Source organism: Lissotriton vulgaris, chromosome 6, assembly GCF_964263255.1.
Source record: "Lissotriton vulgaris chromosome 6, aLisVul1.2, whole genome shotgun sequence".
Classification (NCBI taxonomy): Eukaryota; Metazoa; Chordata; class Amphibia; order Caudata; family Salamandridae; genus Lissotriton; species Lissotriton vulgaris.
Genome location: NC_141694.1, coordinates 965,357,842 through 965,381,788, shown reverse-complemented (window position 1 = coordinate 965,381,788; position 23,947 = coordinate 965,357,842). Strand labels below are relative to the sequence as shown.

General features: G+C 40.1%; 1 protein-coding gene across 1 annotated transcript in view; it reads left to right on the top strand.

The window, feature by feature from the left end:
* Positions 1 to 23,947, top strand: part of LOC147708257 (enoyl-[acyl-carrier-protein] reductase, mitochondrial-like) — a 544,978-nt gene that overhangs the window by 317,402 nt on the left and 203,629 nt on the right. The window contains exon 5 of the mRNA XM_086925328.1: positions 13,221 to 13,323. Coding sequence (XP_086781454.1) covers positions 13,221 to 13,323 — 103 coding nt within the window. The remainder of the gene's footprint in view (positions 1 to 13,220; positions 13,324 to 23,947) is intronic.

Below are 23,947 nucleotides of genomic sequence, written 5' to 3'. Positions count from 1 at the left end.
CAGTGAAATTCCATGTTATAGTTAGTTGGACTCACTATAACTTGCGCGTGTAATGCACTGCTGATGACGTCACATATTACATCACTCATGACATGGTCAGTGACATCACTCATGACATTTAATACGTTTTTTAAATGCTAATTCCTAACTATAACTGGTGTGAAACCTATGCTTTTTTCAGTGAATATATATGTATATTAATATAATACCTTTTTTTTTAAGTATATTCATTTTTTTTTATGTTTCACCCTGGAGCGCTCCCGGTCCTCGCCCCGGTGCGTGTACCAGGTCGCGTACCGGGAGCGTACCAAAAAAAAAGAAAAAAAAATAATGAAGGAGTGAGCATGAGCAAAGGGGACAGAGACAGTGGTGTAAAGAGGAAGAGAGCTAGATGGAAGAACACAGAGGGACTGTGTAATAGATAGTAAGACAGAGAAAAGGTGTTACAGGTAGTAACTGAGAAAAGGAAAATGAATAAGGGAAAACCTCAAAAACCCTAGGGGGTCACGGGCTGTCTACCGTGCCCCCTTCTACCCATTCCCAACGTTGTTTGTCCTCCATCTTGTGTCTCAATTCGATCGAAACACAAAATGGCAGACTCCCGTAGCGATCCCGGTACGCGTACCGGGGCGCGCACCGGTGAACGCTCCCTGAAAAAATGTGGGAAACGAAATTACATAAAAATTACTGGACAGACTTTCACCAAATATAGCATAGACCCTACTATATTCCACTCCCTACCATTATCCCACATTTGATAGTATTCCATTCAGCCATTTGGGCTGTAGCCCTGTCTAAATATCCTGAGGTAAATTACATGACAAAAACACATATGAAAGTGTTGGAATTTACAACCAATTAAAATGTTACTTTCATTTCCTACTTTTTTTTCCTAACATTTGATTGGTTATGTACATGAATATAAATGAAAAATGAGAGGGAAACACGGCCATTTTGACTACAACTTCCTGAGATACATCTTTAAAAGATTTACTCATTTATCTTCATCACCTTTCTATAAGGTAAGTTATAAATTTGAGAAGGGGCGCTATAAGTTCATTTGTAAAAACGTTTTTTGACAGTTATTTACTGTCCCTCTGTTATAATTACAGATTGAGATAGGCTTCTCTGTTATAGTTATAGATTGAATTAGGCTTCTCTGGTATAATTATGAATTATATTAGGCTTCTACACATACACTTTTTTATATTTCTACTTCCTACCTCATACCATACACTGCACAAAGATAACTTCACTGTTAAAAACTCACAAGTACCTGTCTGAACTTAAACCCAACAGTGCCCTATCTCTACTGATATATTTATTTTTTATGCAATTTACAGCAAGAAAATGAAAGAACAAAATAAAATTAATATTTCATTTGAAATTGATTTGGAAAACAATCCTAAGGAAGACAATGATGAATTAGACTTTTACGATCAGTCTCTGGACCAAGACTTACCTAATTGTGTAGAAGAAATTGAATCATGGATTCCAAATGAGGACATACCTGACGAATTAATGTTGGAAATTCTTTTAGATTTTGAAAAATCACAGCAATAAATTTTTATTTAATAATTTAAAATTGTTTGAGACATTATTCTTTTTTATATGTAAATTATGAAATAGTACCAAAATAGATATATTATTAACTGAGACTTAAAATATACTATGCAACTTTTTTATGTTACATTGTAATTTTGCTCATAGATACTTCCTTTCTCCCACTATATTATCTCCAATGTGTATTTAACATCTCTTTATCATCTCCTGCCTCCATGTTGTTTCTGCTTTCCTGACAGACTATGGTATGAATTCCATATACCACAATAACTTCTGTAACAACATGCAAGATATCTACAAAGGAGACAGTGTATATTAAATTTTAGACTCTGCATTGGTACCTACATGTTGGTACTTAAATAAATAAAAAAAACAACAAAAAGAACAATTAATAAACATACAATTTTTGAAAAGTCTGTCATTCTTTTTTCCCCATGGTACGCTCCCCGGTGCGCTCCCCGGTGCGCGTACCGGGCGCTCCCCCCGCAAAAATCGAAAAAAAAATTATTATTGTTTTAGCCCCGCGTGGCCCTTTTATAGCCCCTCTCTGTAGTGGGGCTACATCTCGCCCCAGACAATCGCACTGCTAATTGTGCCCATTGCATGATTGTATGTTATTTCGTCCAATATTCATCCTTGTTATTCCATAATCTTATCTGTTTCTCATATTTTTACTCCAACTTAAATGCGACACATCAAACCTATGGGGTCAGGGGGGGTCTACTCTGCCCCCTTATGGTCAATTCCCCCTTTGTTTTTGCCACCTCTTGTGTCTCGATCCTACCGAGACACAAGATGGCGGCAGCTCCGGACTGATTAGAATGTTTACAGACACCCGACAGCCAATCAGAATTCCGCGTGGCTCGCCCGGTGCGCTCCCCGGTGCACGTACCGGGGCACGGCCATAGACATATATATTTTTTTGAACCTAAATTACTCAAAATCCACTGGAGCACATATCATGAGACATAGCAAAGGCACATCGGGCTACCAGTCCCTACAATTTTGCCAAGTTTGGTGGAAAACCATTCAGCCATTCGGGCTAAAAGTGAGTTCGACCGCCCTATGGAAATTAACATGGGGAAAACACGTTTTGGGACCCCCCCTTTTATCTCGGCCCCCGCTTGACGAATCCCCCCTAAACTTTCAAGGACGGACCGGAGCTCCACGAGGCAAATTTGAGGGCATTTTGAGGCAGATTCGTCAACTGGCGCCAAAGTTATTCCAAATAGAATTTTGAGATTTTGCATTGAAAAAAATCCTAACTATAACTACCTACTGGCGACCGCCAGTAGGTAATATATATATATATATATATATATATATATATATATATATATATATATATATATATATATATATTACCTACTGGCGGTCGCCAGTAGGTATATATAGTTAGGATTTTTTCTCTATGGAACTTTTGAAAATTCTATGTCTAATAACTTTGGCGTTTGTGGACGGAATCGGCTGAAATTTTCAGGAAAATGGCACATTTTGTTTCTGAGCAGCCCCTGAAAATTTGGGGGGGTTCCGTCAAGGGGGGCCGAGAAAAAAGGGGGGTCCCAAAACGCATTTTTCCTATTCATTTTTCCATAGGGCGTTTGGCCTCACCTTTAGCTCGAACGGCTGAATGGATTTGCACAAAACTTGGAAAATTGTAGGGACTGTTAGCCCGATGTGCCTTTGCTGGGTCTCAATATATGTGCTCCAGTGGATTTTGAGAAATTAACGTTTAAAAAAACAGATATATCTGTGACAGCGTCCCGGATAGCGCACCTGCAAAGCGAAGCTGATTGGCTCTCCGGTGTCTGTCAACATTCTAAACAGTCCGGAGCGGCCGCCATCTTGTCTCTCGGTAGGATCGAGAGACAAGAGGAGGCCAAAACGAAGGGGGAAATGAAGGAAAGGGGGCAAGGTAGACCATTTCTGACCCCCTAGGATTGATGAGGGGGATATTAAAGTGCCCCGCGGGGCCCAAAAAAAACCAAATTGCGATTTTTTGTCTTAGAGGCGCAAATCGGTACGTGAACCGGGCAGCTAACCGGGCAGCTAACCGGCAGCGTAACGGGAGTCTGAGGAGAAGCTGATTGGCTGTCAACATTGTAAACAGTCCGGAGCGGCCTCCATCTTGTCTCTCGGTAGGATCGAGAGACAAGAGGTGGAGAAAAACGAAGGGGGAAATGAAGGAAAGGGGGCAAGGTAGACCCCTCCTGACCCCCTAGGATTGATGAGGGGGATATTAAAGTGCCCCGCAGGGCAAAAGGAAAAAAGAAAAAAAAATTGCGATTTTTCGCGGTAGAGGCGCTTCCCGGTACGCCAACCGGGCAGCTAAACGGTAGCGTAACGGGAGTCCGACATCTTGTGTCTTTGGAGCGTCCGGTTTGCGTACTGGGTAGCGTTCCGGTAAGCGTAACAAGGGGAAAAACAAGAGAAACAGAAAAATAAAATTTAAAGGAATAGATTTCCACCAAACTTGGCAAAATTGTAGGGACTGTTTGTTTGATGTGCCTTTGCAAGGCCTCAAGATATGTGCATGTGTGGATTTTGTCTAATTAAGGTAAAAAAAATATATATATATCTGTAAGCGTGCTCTGGCGCGCTTACGTTACGGGTTTTGTTTGCGCTGCAGAGACGATACGTCACGTTTATGTGACGCGTCATGAGGCGTCTCACGTGGCTACGTGATACGTCACGTAATAAAGAATATATTTTACAGCTATAGATATTAGCTTTTAAAAAAAACAATGAAATTCACTGAAAAAACCATAGGTTATAGGCCATATATAGTTAGGAATTTGCATTTACAAAACCTTGAAAATTCACTGAAAAAACCATTGGTTATAGACCATATATAGTTAGGGATTAGCATTTTCAAAACCTTATTTTACTCACACAAAACCATTGAAATTTCATATATAGTTAGTTCCACTAACTATATATCGCGCACCCGCAATCCACTGCTGATGATGTCACATATTACATCATTCATGACATGGTTAGTGACATCACTGATGACATCACTGATGACATCTCAAATGACATCACTGATGACATCTCAAATGACATCACTGATGACATCTCAAATGACATCACTGATAAAATCACTGATAACATCTCATTTGACATGACTGATCACATCACTGATGATATCATTCATGTGATAATACCATGAACCTCTTCAGACTCTAATATAACTTTAGATACAATCAGTGTAAACAGACACTCACAGACTGTCACTCATCCATGGAGTTACTCACACACCTAGTCAGTCATGCAAAGAATCAATCACACCTCCATTTCCTCAACTATACAGTTATACACACCTTACTCATTCAAACATATACTAACACATATTTACTCTCTTATACAATCCCTGATACATGTTCACAATGATCCATACAGCCACTCACACATTCACTGGCTCTTATGCACAGTTATTTATATATGTCAACTCTCACATGTACTGTGTTTTACATATGTACTTACTTTGACATGTAGCACTGAGATATCCATTCACTCACTAATACACTCATGCACAGTCAACCGCCCATACAGCTGTTTCCACATGCACTTTTGAACCCATACATATAGTGAATCAACTACTCACACATCTATGTACAGAGTCACACACCTCCCAGCCACCCATACACACACACTCAGTTTCCCATAAAATTACTTGGACAACCAATGAATAACCCATACAGTTACTCATATAGCTACTGATCAACACATGCAGCAGTTTGTAGAACAACAGATATAATGATGCACAAATTAAGACAGTTTAGTCACTAACCCATGCACTCAGTGAGACACATTTAATCACTCACTCATACAGTCAGTCATGCACCTACTAAATCCTTCATCCAGACACTTATACATCCACTCATTCTTCAATATGTAAGACATATTTTAACTTTACAGAAACATACAGTCACTGGATGATGTCATCAGTGATGTCATTTGAGATGTCATCAGTGATGTCATCAGTGATATCATTTGAGATGTCATCAGGGATGTCATTTGAGATGTCATCAGTGATGTCATCAGTGATGTCACTAACCATGTCATGAATGATGTAATATGTGACATCATCAGCAGTGGATTGCGGGTGCGCGATATATAGTTAGTGGAACTAACTATATATGAAATTTCAATGGTTTTGTGTGAGTAAAATAAGGTTTTGAAAAGGCTAATCCCTAACTATATATGGTCTATAACCAATGGTTTTTTCAGTGAATATATATATATATATATATATATATATATATATATATATATATATATATATATATATATATATATATATATATATATATATATATATATATACATAACATTTCTATGGCAAAATGAAACCCCTCATTTTGTTCCTTTTCAAATTAAATATATTAAGTGTTACCACTTTATTCCAATCAAGATGACTTCAGGTGTGCCATACTTTTGTCATAAGTAAGACTATTAGCGTTCTAGTTATTCTTTAGAACACTCTGGGACATTCTGTCATTGGGCTATAGTTGGGGTACATCTGGCTGATATTTGGGCTACATTTGGGCTCTTTTGTCTCTGGTGGCCATCTTGGGAGACTGCATATCAGAATTTTTTTAATGAAATATAGGAGGATTTGAGAAGTCACTCAAAATGTGCCCTAATTTTTCTTTCTTCAGCACTAATCATAATTTCTATGGCAAAATGAACACCCTCATTTTGTTCCTTTACAAATTAAATGTTTTAAGTGTTAACACTTAATTCCAATCAAGATGACTTCAGGTGTGCCATACTTTTGTCATAAGTAAGACTGTTAGCGCTCTAGTTGTTCTTTAGAACACTCTGGGACATTCTGTAATTGGGCTATATTTGGGCTACATCTGGCTGATATTTGGGCTTCATTTGTTTTTTTGTCTCTGGTGGCCATCTTTGGGCTACATTGGGCTACATTGGGCTACATTTGGGCTCTAACATATATATAGCCCAATGTAGCCCAATATATATTTTTTCAAAGTTAATTTTCTCAGCAACTACTGAACAGATTTACACCATTCAAAGAAAAGTGTAATCTGCGAGCCGGACTCTACCTTTCTACCAAATTTCTTATAAATCCATTCAGCCGTTTGAGCTGTAGCCGTGTCTAAACGTCCTATGGAAAATATCATGGGGAAAACACGTTTTGGGACCCCCCTTTTATCTCAGCCCCCATTTGACGAATCCCCCCCCAAACTTTCAGGCAAGGAGCGGAGCAGGCCATCTTCTTTGAGAAATTCGCAAAGATTCGTCCACCGGCGCCAAAGTTATTCTCAATAGAATGTTGCGGATTTCCTATGGAAACTAGGTCCTAACTACTGTCATTGGGCTATAGTTGGGCTACATCTGGCTGATATTTGGGCTACATTTGGGCTCTTTTGTCTCTGGTCTCCATCTTGGGAGACTGCATATCAGAATTTTTTTTATGAAATATAAGAGGATTTGAGAAGTCACTCAAAATGTGCCCTAATTTTTCTTTCTTCAGCACTAATCATAATTTCTATGGCAAAATGAACCCCCTCATTTTGTTCCTTTGCAAATTAAATGTTTTAATTGTTAACACTTTATTCCAATCAAGATGACTTCAGGTGTGCCATACTTTTGTCATAAGTAAGACTGTTAGCACTCTAGTTGTTCTTTAGAACAATCTGGGACATTCTGTCATTGGGCTATAGTTGGGCTACATCTGGCTGATATTTGGGCTACATTTGTTTTTTTGTCTCTGGTGGCCATCTTTGGGCTACATTGGGCTACATTTGGGCTCTAACATGTATATAGCCCAATGTAGCCCAATATATATTTTTTCAAAGTTATTTTTCTCAGCAACTACTGAACAGATTTACACCATTCAAAGAAAAGCGTAATCTGCGAGCCAGACTCTACCTCTTTACCAAATTTCTTATAAATCCATTCAGCCGTTCGAGCTGTAGCCGTGTCTAAACGTCCTATGGAAAATAACATGGGGAAAACACGTTTTGGGACCCCCCTTTTATCTCAGCCCCCACTTGACGAATCAACCCCAAACTTTCAGGGAAGGAGCGGAGTGGAGCAGGCCATCTTCTTTGAGAAATTCGCAAATATTCGTCCACCGGCGCCAAAGTTATTCTCAATAGAATGTTGGGGATTTCCTATGGAAACTAGGTCCTAACTATAACTACCTACTGGCGACCGCCAGTAGGTAATATATATATATATATATATATATATATATATATATATATATATATATATATATATATATATATATATATATATATATATATATATATATTGTTTGCAGTCTCTTGTTAAATAAACCCAAGTTAATGTATTGAGCGAGTGCGGACATTAATCTCTTCCTGGTGGAAAATATATATATATTTTCCACCAAGAAGAGATTAATGTCCGCACTCGCTCAATACATTAACTTGGGTTTATTTAACAAGAGACTGCAAACAATCCCCTTCACCTACGCGTTTCGACCGCAGGTCTTGGTCACAGTGTTACCACTAGTCCATCATTGCTTTCTAGTTTATATACCTTCCTATCCAATTGCATATAATGATGCATTATGGGTGAGGTAGTTTTAAAGTTACACATAAAGAAATATAACATTTGTTTTGCAGAAAAAACAGTGTTTGATATCCAGTTATACCTGTCAACGTAAGAGTAGTTAATAATTCTCAATTGTACAGTTTATATCCCCATTATTTTTGTCGCTTATCACTATAGGAATTTCCTATTTAACCATTGTATAGGTTAAAGAACGACTTAAACAAAGAATAACATATCTATCAGTTAAGATACTTTCACTTATTCATTTGTAATATAGTTTTTTTGTATAGGCTAAGTGCCCCGGGTTATAATTTTGTACAATTTGTTTCAATACTTCTTAGTAATGGCTAAGTGCCTTTATGATCTTATTACTGTTGCAACAGATCTGGTTTCAATAGTTGTTAGAGCAGTCTATTTTCAGTATTTAGTCATATAGAATTCACAGGTGGACATGCATCTCTTCATCCATATTCAATCCCCTCGGCATTTTTGTTCGAAATCTAATGATCAGGCGCGACTCCAATCGTCTGAGTAGTTGTTTCCTGTTCCCTCCTCTCTCATGTTGAGGGATGGTGGCAAGCCCACTGTAGCGAACATCTTTCCATGTTTTCCAGTGTGTTTGGACATGTGTTTGGCAATGGCATAAGACATATCACCATTCTGAATTGCCCTGATATGTTCCAGGATCCTTTTGTGCAGTGGACAAGTAGTCATTCCAATATAATTTTTACCACAGGCACATGTTAGCATATATACCACATAAGTTGTTTTACATGTGATAATATCCTCCACATTGAAAATCTTACCCTGTGGATCTTTCAAGGATTTCAAGGACTGGCCTATGGTACAAGCCTTACATTGGTAACATTTATTAAAGCCATTTTGTTTCAGTGTTAACCAGTCTTTTTTCTTTTTCAATTGAAAATGGCTTCTCACCAGTTTGTCTTGTAGCGATTGTGGTCTCCTATAAGTCATTTGCGGATATTCTCCAAGTTGTTCGCCAATGTCCGGGTCCTTTTTTAGGACATTCCAATATTTATTCAATATTTTTCTCACATTTTGACTTTCTTTGCTATAAGTTGTTATCATCCGAATGGGTTCAGTTTGTTTTTTTGTTGTCATGTCCAATTTTGCTTTGTTAATCAATGTTTCAGTTCTATTCAAAGCTCTAGCTTTAAGTTCTCCTTTTTTTACGTCATTGTAGTTGTACCCTCTTTTAAGGAATCTCTTGGCAGTTTCTTTATATTTACAGTTCATTTCTTTCAGGTTAGAGCAGTTTCTCTTCATCCTAATAAATTCCCCATAAGGGATACTTTTTTGGAGATTTGTAGGATGAAAACTATCTCCATGCAATATACTGTTCGTTGCCGTGGATTTGCGGTGGACTGTTGTTTCAATTTGTCCATTAGCCACATAGACCTTGGTGTCCAAAAACACGATTTCCTTATCACTGATTATGGATGTGAATCTTAATCCTAGTTCATTGTTGTTCAATTCATCTAGATACCTGTTAAATTCCACGGTAGTACCATTCCAGATCAGGAAAAGGTCATCGATAAATCAGAGCCAGAGTAGGACCGTAGATGTATACTGGTCGTACTCTTCTCCCCAAGCTATTGTTCTTTCCCACCAACCCATTGCTAGGTTGGCGTAGCTTGGGGAAAATGCAACTCCCATGGCTGTGCCGCATCGTTGAGCATAGTACGTTTTATTGAAGAGAAAGATGTTATGGTTTAGACAAAGTTCTGTCATTTCCTTGATCATATACCAATGCTGTAACTCTTCAAGAGGTTTCTGTTTAAAGAAAAATTCCATAGCTGTGAGACCCATATTATGAGTTATGGAAGTATATAATGATACTACATCGATTGTAGCTAGTTGGTATCCTTCCAGCCAGGCGATGTTCATCAAATTGCGTAAAAAATCTCCTGTGTCCTTAATATATGACGTTAGAGTGGGGACTATCGGTGCCAGAAAAGAATCTACATAAATTGAAAGGTTCTCATATATTGAGCCACAGCTGGCAATGATGGGTCTCCCTGGCGGTTTCTTTAGTGTCTTATGCACTTTCGGCAGAAAGTACATGGTTGGCATAATAGGGTCTTCATTGGTTAGAAATTGTACTTCTTGATCTGTAAGTAATCCTTGATTATGCCACTTGGCCAACTTGACATTTAATTCCACAATCAATTCATTGATCGGATTTTTCTTCAATTTCTCATAATTTTTTTGTGTCGCTCAGTTGGCGCATTGCTTCCTGCATATAGTCCGTTTTCTCCATAATGACTATGTTTCCGCCTTTGTCCGCGGGTTTGATTTCTAACAAGTCATTTTCCATCAATGCCTTGAGGGCTTCGCGTTCCGGAATTGACATATTTTCTTTTTTCCCTTTTTGTACATTTTTTTTCATTTTTTCAAGGTCTCCATTTACCAGATCAAAGAATATATCTATTTTGTTGCCTGGATGTAATGCAGGGTAAAATCTCGATTGTTTTTTTAAAATAGTTTTTTGATGTTTATCAGTACTTTGTCCCATAGTTTGTACCATTTGGCTGTCGGTCAACGTGGAATCCTCCACCTCATTAGCCAGCTCAAATGCAGTGCGCATTGCTGGTATTTCCCCAATCATGATCCGCATATCAGTTCCTTCAGAAATATCAATATTCTGATCTTCAGTATTAGTTTGTGTTTCTTTTCTTTTAAAAATTTTAGCCAATTTCAGTTTACGCGTATATTTATACAAATCAATTTTTGTTTCCACTGGATCAAAGTGAGTTTCCGGGCAGAAGGTTAAACCTTTATTCAATACATTTTCTTCTGCCCTGGTTAATACGTGCTTAGATAGATTAATAATCAGGTAAGGATCAGGTTCTCTATTTTCCAAGATCAATTGGTTACTCGATTTCTTAAATGGTACCCCTTTGTTTTTTCCGGAGCCTCTTCTGGTTTTCCTTGGCTTTTTGTCGGATTTGGTTGACCTTTTCCCTTTGCTTTTGTTCTCTGTTGTCCCCGGCCTCTTCCTCTCCCTCGTCCTCTTCCTCTTGATTGTTGTTGGTCTAAGTATACCAACTTGACCTCTTCTAAAAAAGGAGTTCTAGTTCCTGGGTTTTCTAATTCTTCACCACCACTCCAATCTGTATCAGATTCGCTCAATGATGTATTCGGGGTTTCTGCTTGTGGTTGCGTTTTCATTTGCTGTTTGAGATTTTCAAATCTTTTAGCAAAGGTTAGTATTTTTCCACATGTGTAGTCTTGTTCATCTCTCCTATATTTTCGTTGTTTTCGTTCCTCTACTTCTGTCTCATGTTTATCCAATGCGACTTCCATATCTTTCCTATGTTTTTTTGCCTCATCTTCTTTACCACAAGATAATAGGAGAGATTCCACTTCAGCTATTTTCTCATGCAGTTCATCAATATCAATTTTAGCATGTTTGACAATGATTCTGATCATATTTGTTGAGCATTGCATATTAATATTACCCCATTCAATAAGCATTTCAGGACGTGTGTCTGGGTGGTTGGGGAGAGTATATATTCTGAGTCCTCTCGGGACCATTTTACATTCAAGGTACTTTTCCATTGTGATTATTTCCCAACTTTTAGATATTTATTTTTTCAATAATCTTTCCAATTTCACGAATAACTGTTTCAATGTCATTGCTCCAGGATCAGATGGTTCAAGTTCTTTCCCAGTATTGTTAGTGGCATTTTCTGCCTGTTTCCCCTTTTGAAATATCGTTTGAGCACGCATTGCTCGTTTGTTTGCTCTTTCTTCCATTGTAAATTAAATGTTATATTTTCTGCACAAATGTTTATAATTTCCACAAAAAGACTGTTCTTGTGGCTGGGGAAGCGTTAATTAAACGTCTCTTAAACTCTTATGCATTGAGCGCGTTTATTTTTGCTGTTCCCGTCGCTGCCTTTTATTTAGTTACAGCCGGTATTCTTTCACTCAACAGCTTCGCACGCCGAGACCCTGCTGGGCGTTTCCGTCAGCATAAACAAACAGACGCTGGGCACTCTCACCTTTACTCGCGGCGCCTCGTGTCTTATGTTTTCTTTTTTGAAACGCGTAGGTGATGGGGATTGTTTGCAGTCTCTTGTTAAATAAACCCAAGTTAATGTATTGAGCGAGTGCGGACATTAATCTTTTCTTGGTGGAAAATATAATTGTGGGGATGTTCATCTCCGCTGTCCTGCACCGGCCGTGCAAAGTGTGCACTTGCTAAATGAACAATTTGGTGGATAATATATATATATATATATATATATATATATATATATACATATATATATATATTTATACACACAAACATACATATATAGCCAGGATCCCAAAGAAAGACCACGCCGGGTCAAACAAGGGGAACAGACTCCATAATGGGTGTAAATAAGTTGATTTATTGCATATCCATGTCAAGATGACGCTTTTCAACCACAAGCCTACATACAAATTAAGCACTAGTTTTGGGAGTAAAATCTTATGGGCTTTGGCTTTTCTCCTCCACTTGCCCAAACAATTGACCTAATATTTAGCCTTCCTAACTGTCAATTAACGGAAGACGTTGTCCAAGAAGTTACTTATCCATGCCAATATTTGACTATTTATAAAAATATAAGTACTGTAAAAATTAATTTTTGAACATGTGCACATATAAATAAAAATTGGAAATATACCAGTGAAAGGAAACCACGCCTAAGTCCACGTTAAATATACTCAATACTCAGACAATATATTTTCTACTGAGCAAGAAAATGTTTAAGTGGTCTCAGGGGTCATGAAAGAACAACACTAGCAGTTCTCTACTATTACGTCGGATACTACCAGGTTTCTGGCTTCCTCCTGTTAGATAGATTCTACTAAGTAAGGTATCGAAAAAAGGAAGGTTGTGAGCCTAATATAGGATAAATACATTATTAAGATAGCAGTCAGGATCAGCACACATATATGTACAGGCATGAAAAATCATCAGACTAATCTTTAGATATATTTGATGAGTTGAAATACACTTTTCAAAGGAGAACTTACATATTAATGTTTAATACTTTACAGACTGTGTCAAAAGAGTACAGCGTGATAATTAATATGATTTTCCTCCTCAGGAGATACAGTGATTCAGAATGGTGCTAACAGTGCTGTTGGACAGGCTGTAATTCAAATTGCGGCATCAATGGGTTTAAAAACGATTAATGTGATAAGAGACAGGTAACAGCCTCATTTTTTGCTTTAGCATGTTCCAGGTGAGTGAGTATATTTCTGTCAACTCTTTTTGTGATTTGTTAGTGTAAATGTTTTTTTAATTTGTATTATCAAATGAAGTGCAATGTGTTTACAGTTTTAACAGTTCGTTAACATCTGTTATTGGTACAATTTAATTAGCTGCTACAATACATTGCTATAAAGTAGAAGCTGGGCCTATTATTTCAACTTGATAACATAATGACCCTTCTGCATACTTAATAACAAATACCTAGAAAAATAAATCATAATATCTTCTCATACCATATTATTTCAATGAATGTATGGCTCCAATTGTGAGGAAGATGAACATGCCATTTGCTTCTTATCATATTGTTGTCACGTCATTCCTTCGTGGGTATGCAGTGTTTTGGAATATTTCTTAAGAAAGGGCGATTACTCTGGTGATATTAGTAAAATGAATACAAAATGATAGTCTGGTGGGATACACAAACAAATTGAAGTTTATATCAATTAATAATTAATATAATATTCAATACAATATTTGATTGAATAATGAAATGTTTTCACTTTTACCAACGTGCATGCAGACAATCTGGTCCTTGATGAAAAGACGAGCAATAGTGTGGGTGACTTACAAGTTTCTTCAATCAAAGGTTACAAGAGTAATCAGCTGTGCTGGGCTAAATCTGGAGATCCAACTGGATCACCAGTGCAAGGAGTGATACCTTTAGGTTCTCAAAATTAGAATACTGATTAAAAAATAATCATACATACAGTCAAGACGGTGGTAGATAAATAGGATTACGCACCCAGACACCCTGAAGATCACTGATTAGCAAAGATGGATCCACCGTGTCCCAGCTGCCCTTGCTCCTGCTGTACAGGGATCCTGTGTAACTCCTGATGTCAACTCACCATTTCTTTGTCCTGCTGCAAAGATTAGCGGGCTTCAGGGACTGGTGTTTCCTCATGGCTCCAAACAGTGAGATTCAGAAAAACCTTCTTTCTCAGCATGCATAAGGGGTCGATGCCCATCCTTTACACCTGCTCAGAGATGGTTCCATCTAGGTTGTATGATGTTACAATGCATTCCGTTGCAACTCATTCCTTTTCGACACATGCGATACAACGCGAATGCCACTACCACGAATATGCTTTACCACGAAAATGCCTTTACCACGCATATCTTTACAACGTTTTTTGTCGTATAACTATGCATGATAATGGCATTTTCATTGTAAATTCTTTTTTCGATCCCTGCCCCAAATCCTTATATGTTCCCTAAAATCATTTAAAGTTAGTATATTAAATAAAAAAATACACACAGTTTTTCATGGACGGAATTCTCCTTCTTCTAAGTTAAGTAGTCCTTTTTCTATTTTTGTGAAAAGGCAGGACGTAGACGCACGTACATTATTAAGTCGTTAGTGAGGCTTATTTCATGAAGGACAAGAGGCACAGATGAGCGTCTTTAAGGTTTGAGTTTTCTTTCTGTTTTTTAAACCCACTCTTTTTAGCCCTCCCAGCCCCCTTTTTTAATTCTACCTTTACCACACATTCCTTTACTACGTATTTCGTACTAAAGGAATTCAAGGTAAAGGCTTTACGTGGTAACCACACATGCGTGGTAAAGCATGCGTGGTTAAGTGTAGCGTGAAAACGGCCACGTTGTAGTGGCTGTTTCCCTCTATCTACAGCCCATGCTCCGTGTCAAGTCATGCTATGAAAGGAAGTATCTGCACCTGCTCCAGTGCTTTCCAATTGCATATTTTCAGTTACTGCAGTCCAGGTGTCTCATTTACCTGTACTAATCCGTTCGTCAAGTGCTGTTGATGTTTTTCCCATTCTCTTCCCTGCGTCCCCTTCAGCATCAGTCCTGCCTACTGTTCTTCCCTATAGAGCTTTTCTTTTCTACTTCTTATTCGACTCTTAAATCTGTGGTGTAACAATTGCCCCGACAGCCGTAGCGGTGCGGGGGTGGGGATGCCCAGAGCACCTGGGGGCCCCCTCGGGCACTGTGCACAGGTGGTGGGGCTCCTGACCCAAAGATTCCTGACTTGGTCCAGGGTGTTTGAGGCCCCCTCAGTGACCTTTGTAAGAGGGGCCCCTCAAATTTCGTTACTCTACTGTCCTCAATTAATCTACTAATTTTAGAGCCTCTGGAACTCTGAGTATCTTCCAAGAAGCGTTTTGGTTCCTTCACCTTTCTCCAGGATTTAGCTGTATACCAGAACATCCTTAGCAATCCAACCTATTATTTCCTCCAGAAACTGTCTGTCCTTGGTGACATTTTTCCAATCTGTACTGTGTGTCAAAGTCTCAGGGGACTACGAATTGGGAAGAAGTTCTTGACCCTGCAACTGTCGGTCCTACCTGGCAGATGCTGAGTGTTCTGACATGGGGCAAAGAACGACACAGGCTATCCCCATCTCTTGTAGGAGGGCCAATGAAGGAATAAACATGTTGGGGTGTGGCCAAGACCAAACGCAAGGCCGTTGCAAGCTTAAAGTGCTCTAAATTTTTGTTCTTCTCCCAGTCTCCCAGTGTGGCAACCTTTCAGATGCACAGACGTATCGCTTCGCATAATGTGGACATTAAAATCTACATGAACGTATTAGCAAAAAAGACACACTTGGGTATTACCAGCTTTCGGACAGGAGAATCAGCCTATGTCATGGGATGTTGTTGTACATTGATTCTTCATGTAATATGGTTGTCTTTTGTCTTAGTCCTTTCTTTGTGTTTTCTTGTTCTCTGTCTACCACAATGCTTATGTGTGTTCTGACATCTACCTGGAGAATTCCACTAGTGTCAGTTGGTGGTCTGGTCAGCTGGCGAGGTTGTGTTCTCAGCTGTGTCCTACATTAAATCTACATGTAATCAACTAGAAGTATCCTGTCATCATTTACCATCCTATTTACAACATTTTGGCGACGTTTTTAGCTGACACGACCAGAGAGGAAACCATTTAACACAGCCTGAGCTACACCTCGCAAAAAGAACCCACTGCGGTCCACCTATCTGCTGCCAGTAACATTGTCAAGGGAAGCTTGAAACCAGATGATTGAAGGAAAACTCAAAGGAAGATAAAGTGAGAAAGGAACTGTGAGTACATTACTCATCTCTGGCAGCACTGCGCAAACTAAACTGTGGCAATAGAAAGAAGAGAAAAAGTCTAAAACCAGCGTACGCAAGAGAGTTTGAAGAAATTAGCCGCAAGTTACAAGAAAATCATCAAGACAAGCTGCAAGTTACACCTCAGAAACGCGTGAAAATAATTATAAGCAACTGTGAGTAAACTAAAAATATGATTAGAGACTGTGCCCCTGCAGCAATTATTTAAAAAGTAATTTTAAGTATTCTGGAAGACATCCTTAAGGCTGGGAATCTATCAAGATCTGGATATGGGCAACGTGTGAAATTGGCAAAAGTTTTGTTAACGACACTAACCATACGTGTTACAAAAACGAGTGACTTTTAGGCAAAATACAGTTATGAGGAAGTCTAAATGAACGTGTGATTTTAAAGGAAATAACTGTTTGCTGCAAACTGAACTTTAAAGGAAAAACGAGTGACTTACTAGGAAAATACAGTTTACTGAGATCGATTTTCAAGAAACATACAGTCCTAAGGAAGTCTAAAATAATTTTGGTAACAGCTTATGCTTAAGCTCGAGTGAAATGCCTTACTTTACTTCAACTGCCAACTGCCTTGCTTTTTGCATGCTGAGTGATCCTGCTGCTGGGCGTTCATCTGTGCTTTGATGACGTCTCAGAATCTCTTTGGGTGTTAGCGGAGAGGCTACGCATTCTGTATTCCAGCACTTAGTTGAGAGGTGAGCAACGTGATTTGTCACGACGTCAGAGCAACGTGAAAGGTCACGCAACGTCGATCTGCCATTTTGTTGTTTTGTCACCTTAGTTACGGGACCAGAGCTGCGAGGAGGATTTCTTTTCCTCTATCCCTCGCACGTTGATGTATCCAGTGGTCGGGGCTTCTTTGGTGGTAATGCCCTGCACTATGATGGTAACGAACGTCCCTCAACTCGATGTCTCTTGTCAAATAGCACAAGTAAGCGAGCGCTTGCATATCTAAATATAGCCCCGATATTTTACAGCTTGGCAGTTGAACACACTACTTTTTAGCACAAAGTCCTGTCATGTTTTCTGCAATTATCTCGGAATTAGAAACAAGCACGAATGAGTTGGGAGAGTTTTTAATTCTTTCGCAAGAGTGCCATCTTGTGGTTTTTCTTAGTATGGCAGTTCTCAATAATTTGGAGTTGAAAGCTACATCGATCATTATTCCTCAGGAGTGTTAAAAGTACTGCTGTTTTGTTTAGTATCTCTGTTTTTAAAAAAAAACAACTAATATGTTCACAAGTTTATGGCATCTATGGAGAATGGTGGTTCAAAACGAATCTCAAGCAGCATTAGTAAAGTGAGAGCAAGTGCTGGTATTAACAAAATGTATTATTACATTGCTTGGAATTTACTTGTGAAGAAAGTAAACGTAGCAGAGATAAGGGAAAATCAGACTAGAAGTCTTAAAACTGGTGCCACGAGACCCAAGAGTGGGTGGGGACAGAAAAATGTCTCTGGACTGGAAGAGGAAAAGGTGAATTTCAGTACCCGCTGAACTATGAGAAGGTTCTAAAAAGAGCAAAGGAGAGACGGAAAAAGTGAATTCCAGGACCCACTTAATTAAAGAATGGGTGGGGACAGAAAAATGTCTCTGGACTGGTAGAGGAGATAATAAATTCCAGGACCTGCTGAAGCAAGGCATTGGTGGGGGCAGAAGAATGTCTCTGGACTGGAAGAGGGAAAATAAATTCCAGGACCCGCCAAACCAAGAGATGGGTGGGGACAAGAAGATGTCCCTGGACTGGTAGGGAACAAATCAAATTCCAGGACCCGCTAAACCAAGAGATGGGTGGGGATAGGAAGATGTCCCTGGACTGGTAGAGAACAAATCAAATTCCAGGACCCGTTAAACCAAGAGATGGGTGGGGACAGAAGATTGTCTCTGGACTGGAAGGGGGACATAAGTTCCTGATTTAGTACCGGGAGAGGACATAGGTTGTCCCAGGACCGGAGAAGGCGTACCGGGAGTGGACAGATGACGTCCCAGGACTGGTGGTGGACAAGTCTCTCACAACCTGTACCGGGAGAGGATGAAGAGAGTCCCAACTCCGGCAGGGTTCATGACCGTGGTTCATGAAGGACTAGAGCTTTTGAAATGAAATTTAAGAGATTTTGGAAGCCTAAAAACAATCTGAGGCTCTTAACCCAAAGGATAGACCCAGAATCTGTACACCTGGTTCAGGTCTAACTTTTTGGTCTGAAAGAGGTCAAGTTCCAAATTTTCTTCGGGAGTATCCTTCCAGATCTGTTGTATCTTCTAAGCAGCGAATATCTGCGATGTAAGTCCGCAATGTGAAAAGTTCCTGTGGTGACTGGGGATGGTAAGTCCCTAGTTAGTAAGTCCTCAATGGTGGTCAAAAGGCAAAGGTGTGTCTCTGGACTGTAAGTCCAAGGTGAGTCTCTGGACAGTAAGTTCGCAACGTGAAAAGTTCCTGTGGTGACTGGGGATGGTGAGTCCCTGGTTGGTTGGTTCATAACGGGGGTCTAAGGTTCCAAATGAGAGACTCTGGTCAACAAGTTGTAAGTGAGTCTCTGGACTGTAGAACCACAATGTTGACGAAGAAGAGACTCTGATCAGCAAGTTGTATGTGTGCCTCTGGACCGGAAAGAAACATGGATTTCAGTGTCTAGCTGGGAGAGGACAAAGTTTACCGTCAAGTGGCCGGAACTGATATTGTACTGATGGTGACTTTAAAGTTTAGTAAAATTCGAATTGGGACTGTGAGTTCTGAAGCATCTCACTGAAGCAAGTAAAGTGAGGAATCTGTTTTGGAATAGGTCCAAGAGGTAAATTTGAGTCTGAAGGGTTTCAAGATCTTCCAGGTCTAAGGATTTGCGACAGCGAGTTTGTACAGAGAGACTCTGGGAAGAACCAGGACTACGACTTGTTGTGTCTTGTTGTTAGGCAGCTCATTAACTTGTATTTCGGGGGTCAATGTGGATAGTGTGTGGCTGTTCTTTCCCATGGCGGTGTCTTTTACCCTGTGGTGTACCCTTCTTTGGGGAGGGGGTGGGGCCGGTCGGTTCCCATGGTATACTCTATGTAGGGAGTGTTGGAGTATAAGTTCCAAAGTATGAACCTTGTACTATGTTTGTTGTCACCCTGTTTTGTTGTGTTGTTTGGTCACCGAGTTTGTTAGTAGATGTTGTGTTGTGTTGTGTTATGAGAATGCTTGATATTGATCAACACTAGATATGCGATGACTCTTTCTTGGGTCTGTTCTTCCTTTGTATTCATTATGATGAGGTTGCACTGACATCTTGTGATTCATTCTAGTCTGTAAGGCTATTTCCCCCGATGCACTTTATCTAGGAGGGTTTATGTGTTTTTCCTGGTGTGTTTTACCTTTTGAGCGTTTTGGGGGTCAGTGTGGAAAGTGTTTTGAGAGCTGTTGTGGCTCTACTTTTCTATGGCGGTGTCTTTTACCCATTGGTGTACCCTTCTTTGGGGAGGGTGTGGGGCCAGTTGGTACCCATGGTGTACCCTATGTAGGGCATGTTGGTGTATAAGGTCGGGCATGTTGGTGTATAAGTTCCAGGGTGTGAACCCCGTGCAACCTGTTGTGTGTTAATGGGGTTAGTGTGGAAAGTGTATTGAGGGTTGTTGTTATTGTACTTTTCTATGGCGATGTTTTACCCATTGGCGTACTCTTCTTTGGGGAGGGTGTGGGGCCTTTTGGTACCCATGGTATACCCTTTGTAAGGCATGTTGTAGGTTTGGTTTCAGGGTTTGAACTATGTGTTGTACCCTTCTTTGGAGAAATAGTGCTGGAAGTTAGTCAATCTCCAAGTTAACCATCCTGTGCTGTCGTTTTGTGTAGCCTACTTTGGCGGGTGTGGGGTTAGTGAGTAATCTATACCTATCTTAGTTCTCAGGTTGTCTGGTTTAGTTTCTCTGAAATGGGTGGTAGTGTTAGTGCTATTCTTATTAGTCATTGCCCATGTGTGTTCTTCCTTATTTTGAGGAGTCATGTTTATAGTGTCAGTGTGTCCGTAAATATTAAAAACCTTTGGTTTCTTTAACTTTCTTGGGGTATGTTGTGTTTCTCCCAAGGGTTAGTGTTCATACCTACCTATGGTTAATAGGGTTTCTACCCGGTTCCTCTAAGGGAGGAGGATGGAGTGTAATGGTATTTCGGATACCCGGTGCGGTACTTAGTTGGTTTTATGTATCTTGTTATTGTACAGCATGGGGTAGGTGTTGTTTAGTTGTTTGAGTGTTTTGTTTCACCTCACTCTTCACTCTTCATCTTGTGTCTCTGAATACTCTTTTGTCTTTGGAGTTGTCGTTGCAGTCTCTTGTAGTGTAATCTTTGTTTTCCTTTATTTCTTTTCTTTTCTATAAAGGAGGGAGATGTGTTGTACATTGATTCTTCATGTAATATGGTTGTCTTTTGTCTTAGTCCTTTCTTTGTGTTTTCTTGTTCTCTGTCTACCACAATGCTTATGTGTGTTCTGACATCTACCTGGAGAATTCCACTAGTGTCAGTTGGTGGTCTGGTCAGCTGGCGAGGTTGTGTTCTCAGCTGTGTCCTACATTAAATCTACATGTAATCAACTAGAAGTATCCTGTCATCATTTACCATCCTATTTACAACAGATGTCAAAGGTTTGACACTACTTACAATATAGCTCACCTTGTCGAAAAGACACATGGAAAAAGATCGGGTCAGTACTAACAACTTTCTTTGTGGAAACGGACTTTGACAGGGGAGTTGACAGTTTTAGCAGGAAGCTATGGAGTAACTTGGCCAGGAGAGAATTTGTAATTTGAATTTGTAAAGATGATTATAACAAAATACCAGACTCTGGCTACTAGAGTTCTTCATCACAGGATATTTTCCCCAAGCAGGGACATCCAATATCCCCTCTTCAGTTTATTTTTTCAAGTTGAGCCTTTCTTTTCCATCTGTAACAGAGGTTATTCTTGAAGATGCCAACCATAACATGGCACTATTTGGAGACGATGTCATTCTGTCGGTTTTGATCACAAGACTTCCAATCCCTCATCAACTTGACATTTTGCCTTATTTCTGGGATACGTAAGTCAATAAAATAAATACAGGCTCATTAATATTGTTGCCTCAAACCTTGAGCAGTCTGGCAGCACAGTGTCTAAAAGCTGTATCTCCCTTCCACCTCAAATGAACAACTGATAAAATGCATGAGACATACTTTGACTTTCAGAAAGGCCTAGATGACAGAATCTTTAGCCAGGCAATACGATCCCTTCTGAATTTATGGAGCTCCCTGCCTATGTCAGGCAATAAAATCAAACAGGGACATCAGTACTGTTGCCTGTAACTTTGAAGAGGGACATAAACCGCAGTATGGCTGTCAGATGGAGAACACTTCATTAAGTAGTGGAGAAGTGTGGCTCAATGATTAGAGCGGCAGACCCTGATGCAGAGGTCTAGCCCGGGACCAGGGTTCAATTCCCTGCCTCGGCGGGTCTTGGGCTCAAAATTCCACGGACCTGATAATTCTCACCTCGGTGCCTATTCCAATCATGGGTCCCACTCTGCAACTCTGGGCAATAGCTTGCTTAATCTCCACAACGGCCCCCACAACGCTAAGGATGCCTGGCCTCCACCTTGGGGGTGACCAGGAGTGGACGCCTCACAGGGAAAGCCAGGATGGGTTCCACAGCTGTATTCGTACAAGCGCCTTGAGACCCTTGCGGATGAGTAGTGCGCTATACAAGTATCAATTTACATTTACAATTTACATTAAGGGGACGATGTGGTGGTATTTAACACTGGAGAAGCTCTGCAAAATATTCCCTAGGATGTTGGATGCTTGGTAAAGTGAATTAGCCCATTCATAGGACATACTGGAAGGAGGGTTTGACAACAATTAATTCCATAATGGGATTTCCAATCACCGAAGGCATCTGAGAAGAAATTTATTGAAGGGAATGGAAACTGATTTTTAACTGCCCATGATGCCCAAATGGATAATCCGGAGACAATGAAATAGGTACTGTAAGAAATTGGAGTAATAATTGGGGAAGGGCGGGGTGAACCTTAATAAATAAAATTACAACAAAATGACAAAACTCAAATAAATTGAACTGGGGAAATGAGTTTTTAAAGCTCAAATTAAAGTGCAGAGCGTTACCCACGCATATCTGGTCGCACTAGACTGAGTCAAAGTTAAAGGTTAAAGCCAACCAGTTGGACATGTGGGCTGATACAAGGACCAGGTTCATCTTGGTTAAACATTTACCCTCAGACCTAAAAACTTTTCTGGAAGTCGGAACTCCTTCAGAAATGTAAACTGGCAAGTAGATTCAACCGGCGAGTTCATGTCGATGGCTTTGGCTTAATGGCAATCCCAGTCTCCAGTCGGTTTCCTCCGGTTCTTTAGAGGAAAAGTTGAAAAAAGTTTCTAAGTTAACATTCTAAAAGTGTATTATATTAATGGGAACATCACACATATAAAATCCAACTTTACCATTAAGTTTGATTTTAAATTACCATTAAAATGAGCTCTTGAATGATTTTTCCAGCTCTTCCCAAACTAAAATTAAGCATTATAATGCTTCCAGATGGAAGGGCCAACCTTGCTACTGTGAAAAATAACTATGGAGTTTTCCACTGCCAGAACATGTAAAATATACACATCCTATTTTGAAAAACAATGCTCCTGCCTTATGGGCATTGAAGGACTACATTAGGGGTGACTTTTATATATTAAAAACTGAAGGATTTAGGCATGTCAAAAGGGTTATTGTGACAGGTTAAAATGACACTTTAAAACTTCATTACCACACCGGCAGGCCTGGAGACTGGTTTTCACAATGCTATTTTAGTGGATGACACAACAAGTGCAGCAGCCCACTGGTAATATTTTATTTCAAGCTAGCCTGACGGATGAGGGGTGTTACCCCAAAACCAGTTCCGGGATGCTTGTTTCTTGTCCAGGGAAGACCTGGCTTGGCAGTTTGGCCTGGACTGTTCCCATGAGGAACAAGGTCAAGACTGATTTGCATATGGCTGGGGTCTAAACTGGGGTGGCAAAGCGAGCTAAAGAACGATGATGGAGACTGCACATTACTAGCAATAGAGAACGGACTCTAAATTGAGAGCCAGAGAGCCGGGGAAGAGAGGACAAATGCCGGAGAAGCTGCTGCCAGCGAGCGAGGAGAGTAGAGCGAGCCGAGAGCGGGTGACGGTGAGAAAGAGCTACTACTACCACTGCCCTCTGAGCCCTGAGCCCCCTGAGCGGTACTCGCAGCCCTACTCTCCCACACCGAGGTACAAGCCGTCTGCATCAGCTGCCCCAGCCATTTCCAGCAGCTTCACAGCTCCAGTGCAGAGCATGTCAAGTGTACCACAGAGGTGCGCGAAGGGAGCTGAGAGGGAGCAGAGAGGCAACTTGGGATCACGATCACCCCGGCCCCCGCAGCCACGCCTCACAACTCCTGCAACTTCTTCAGCCCCCACGTAAAGACAGACTCAGCATTTTCACGTTAATTACTG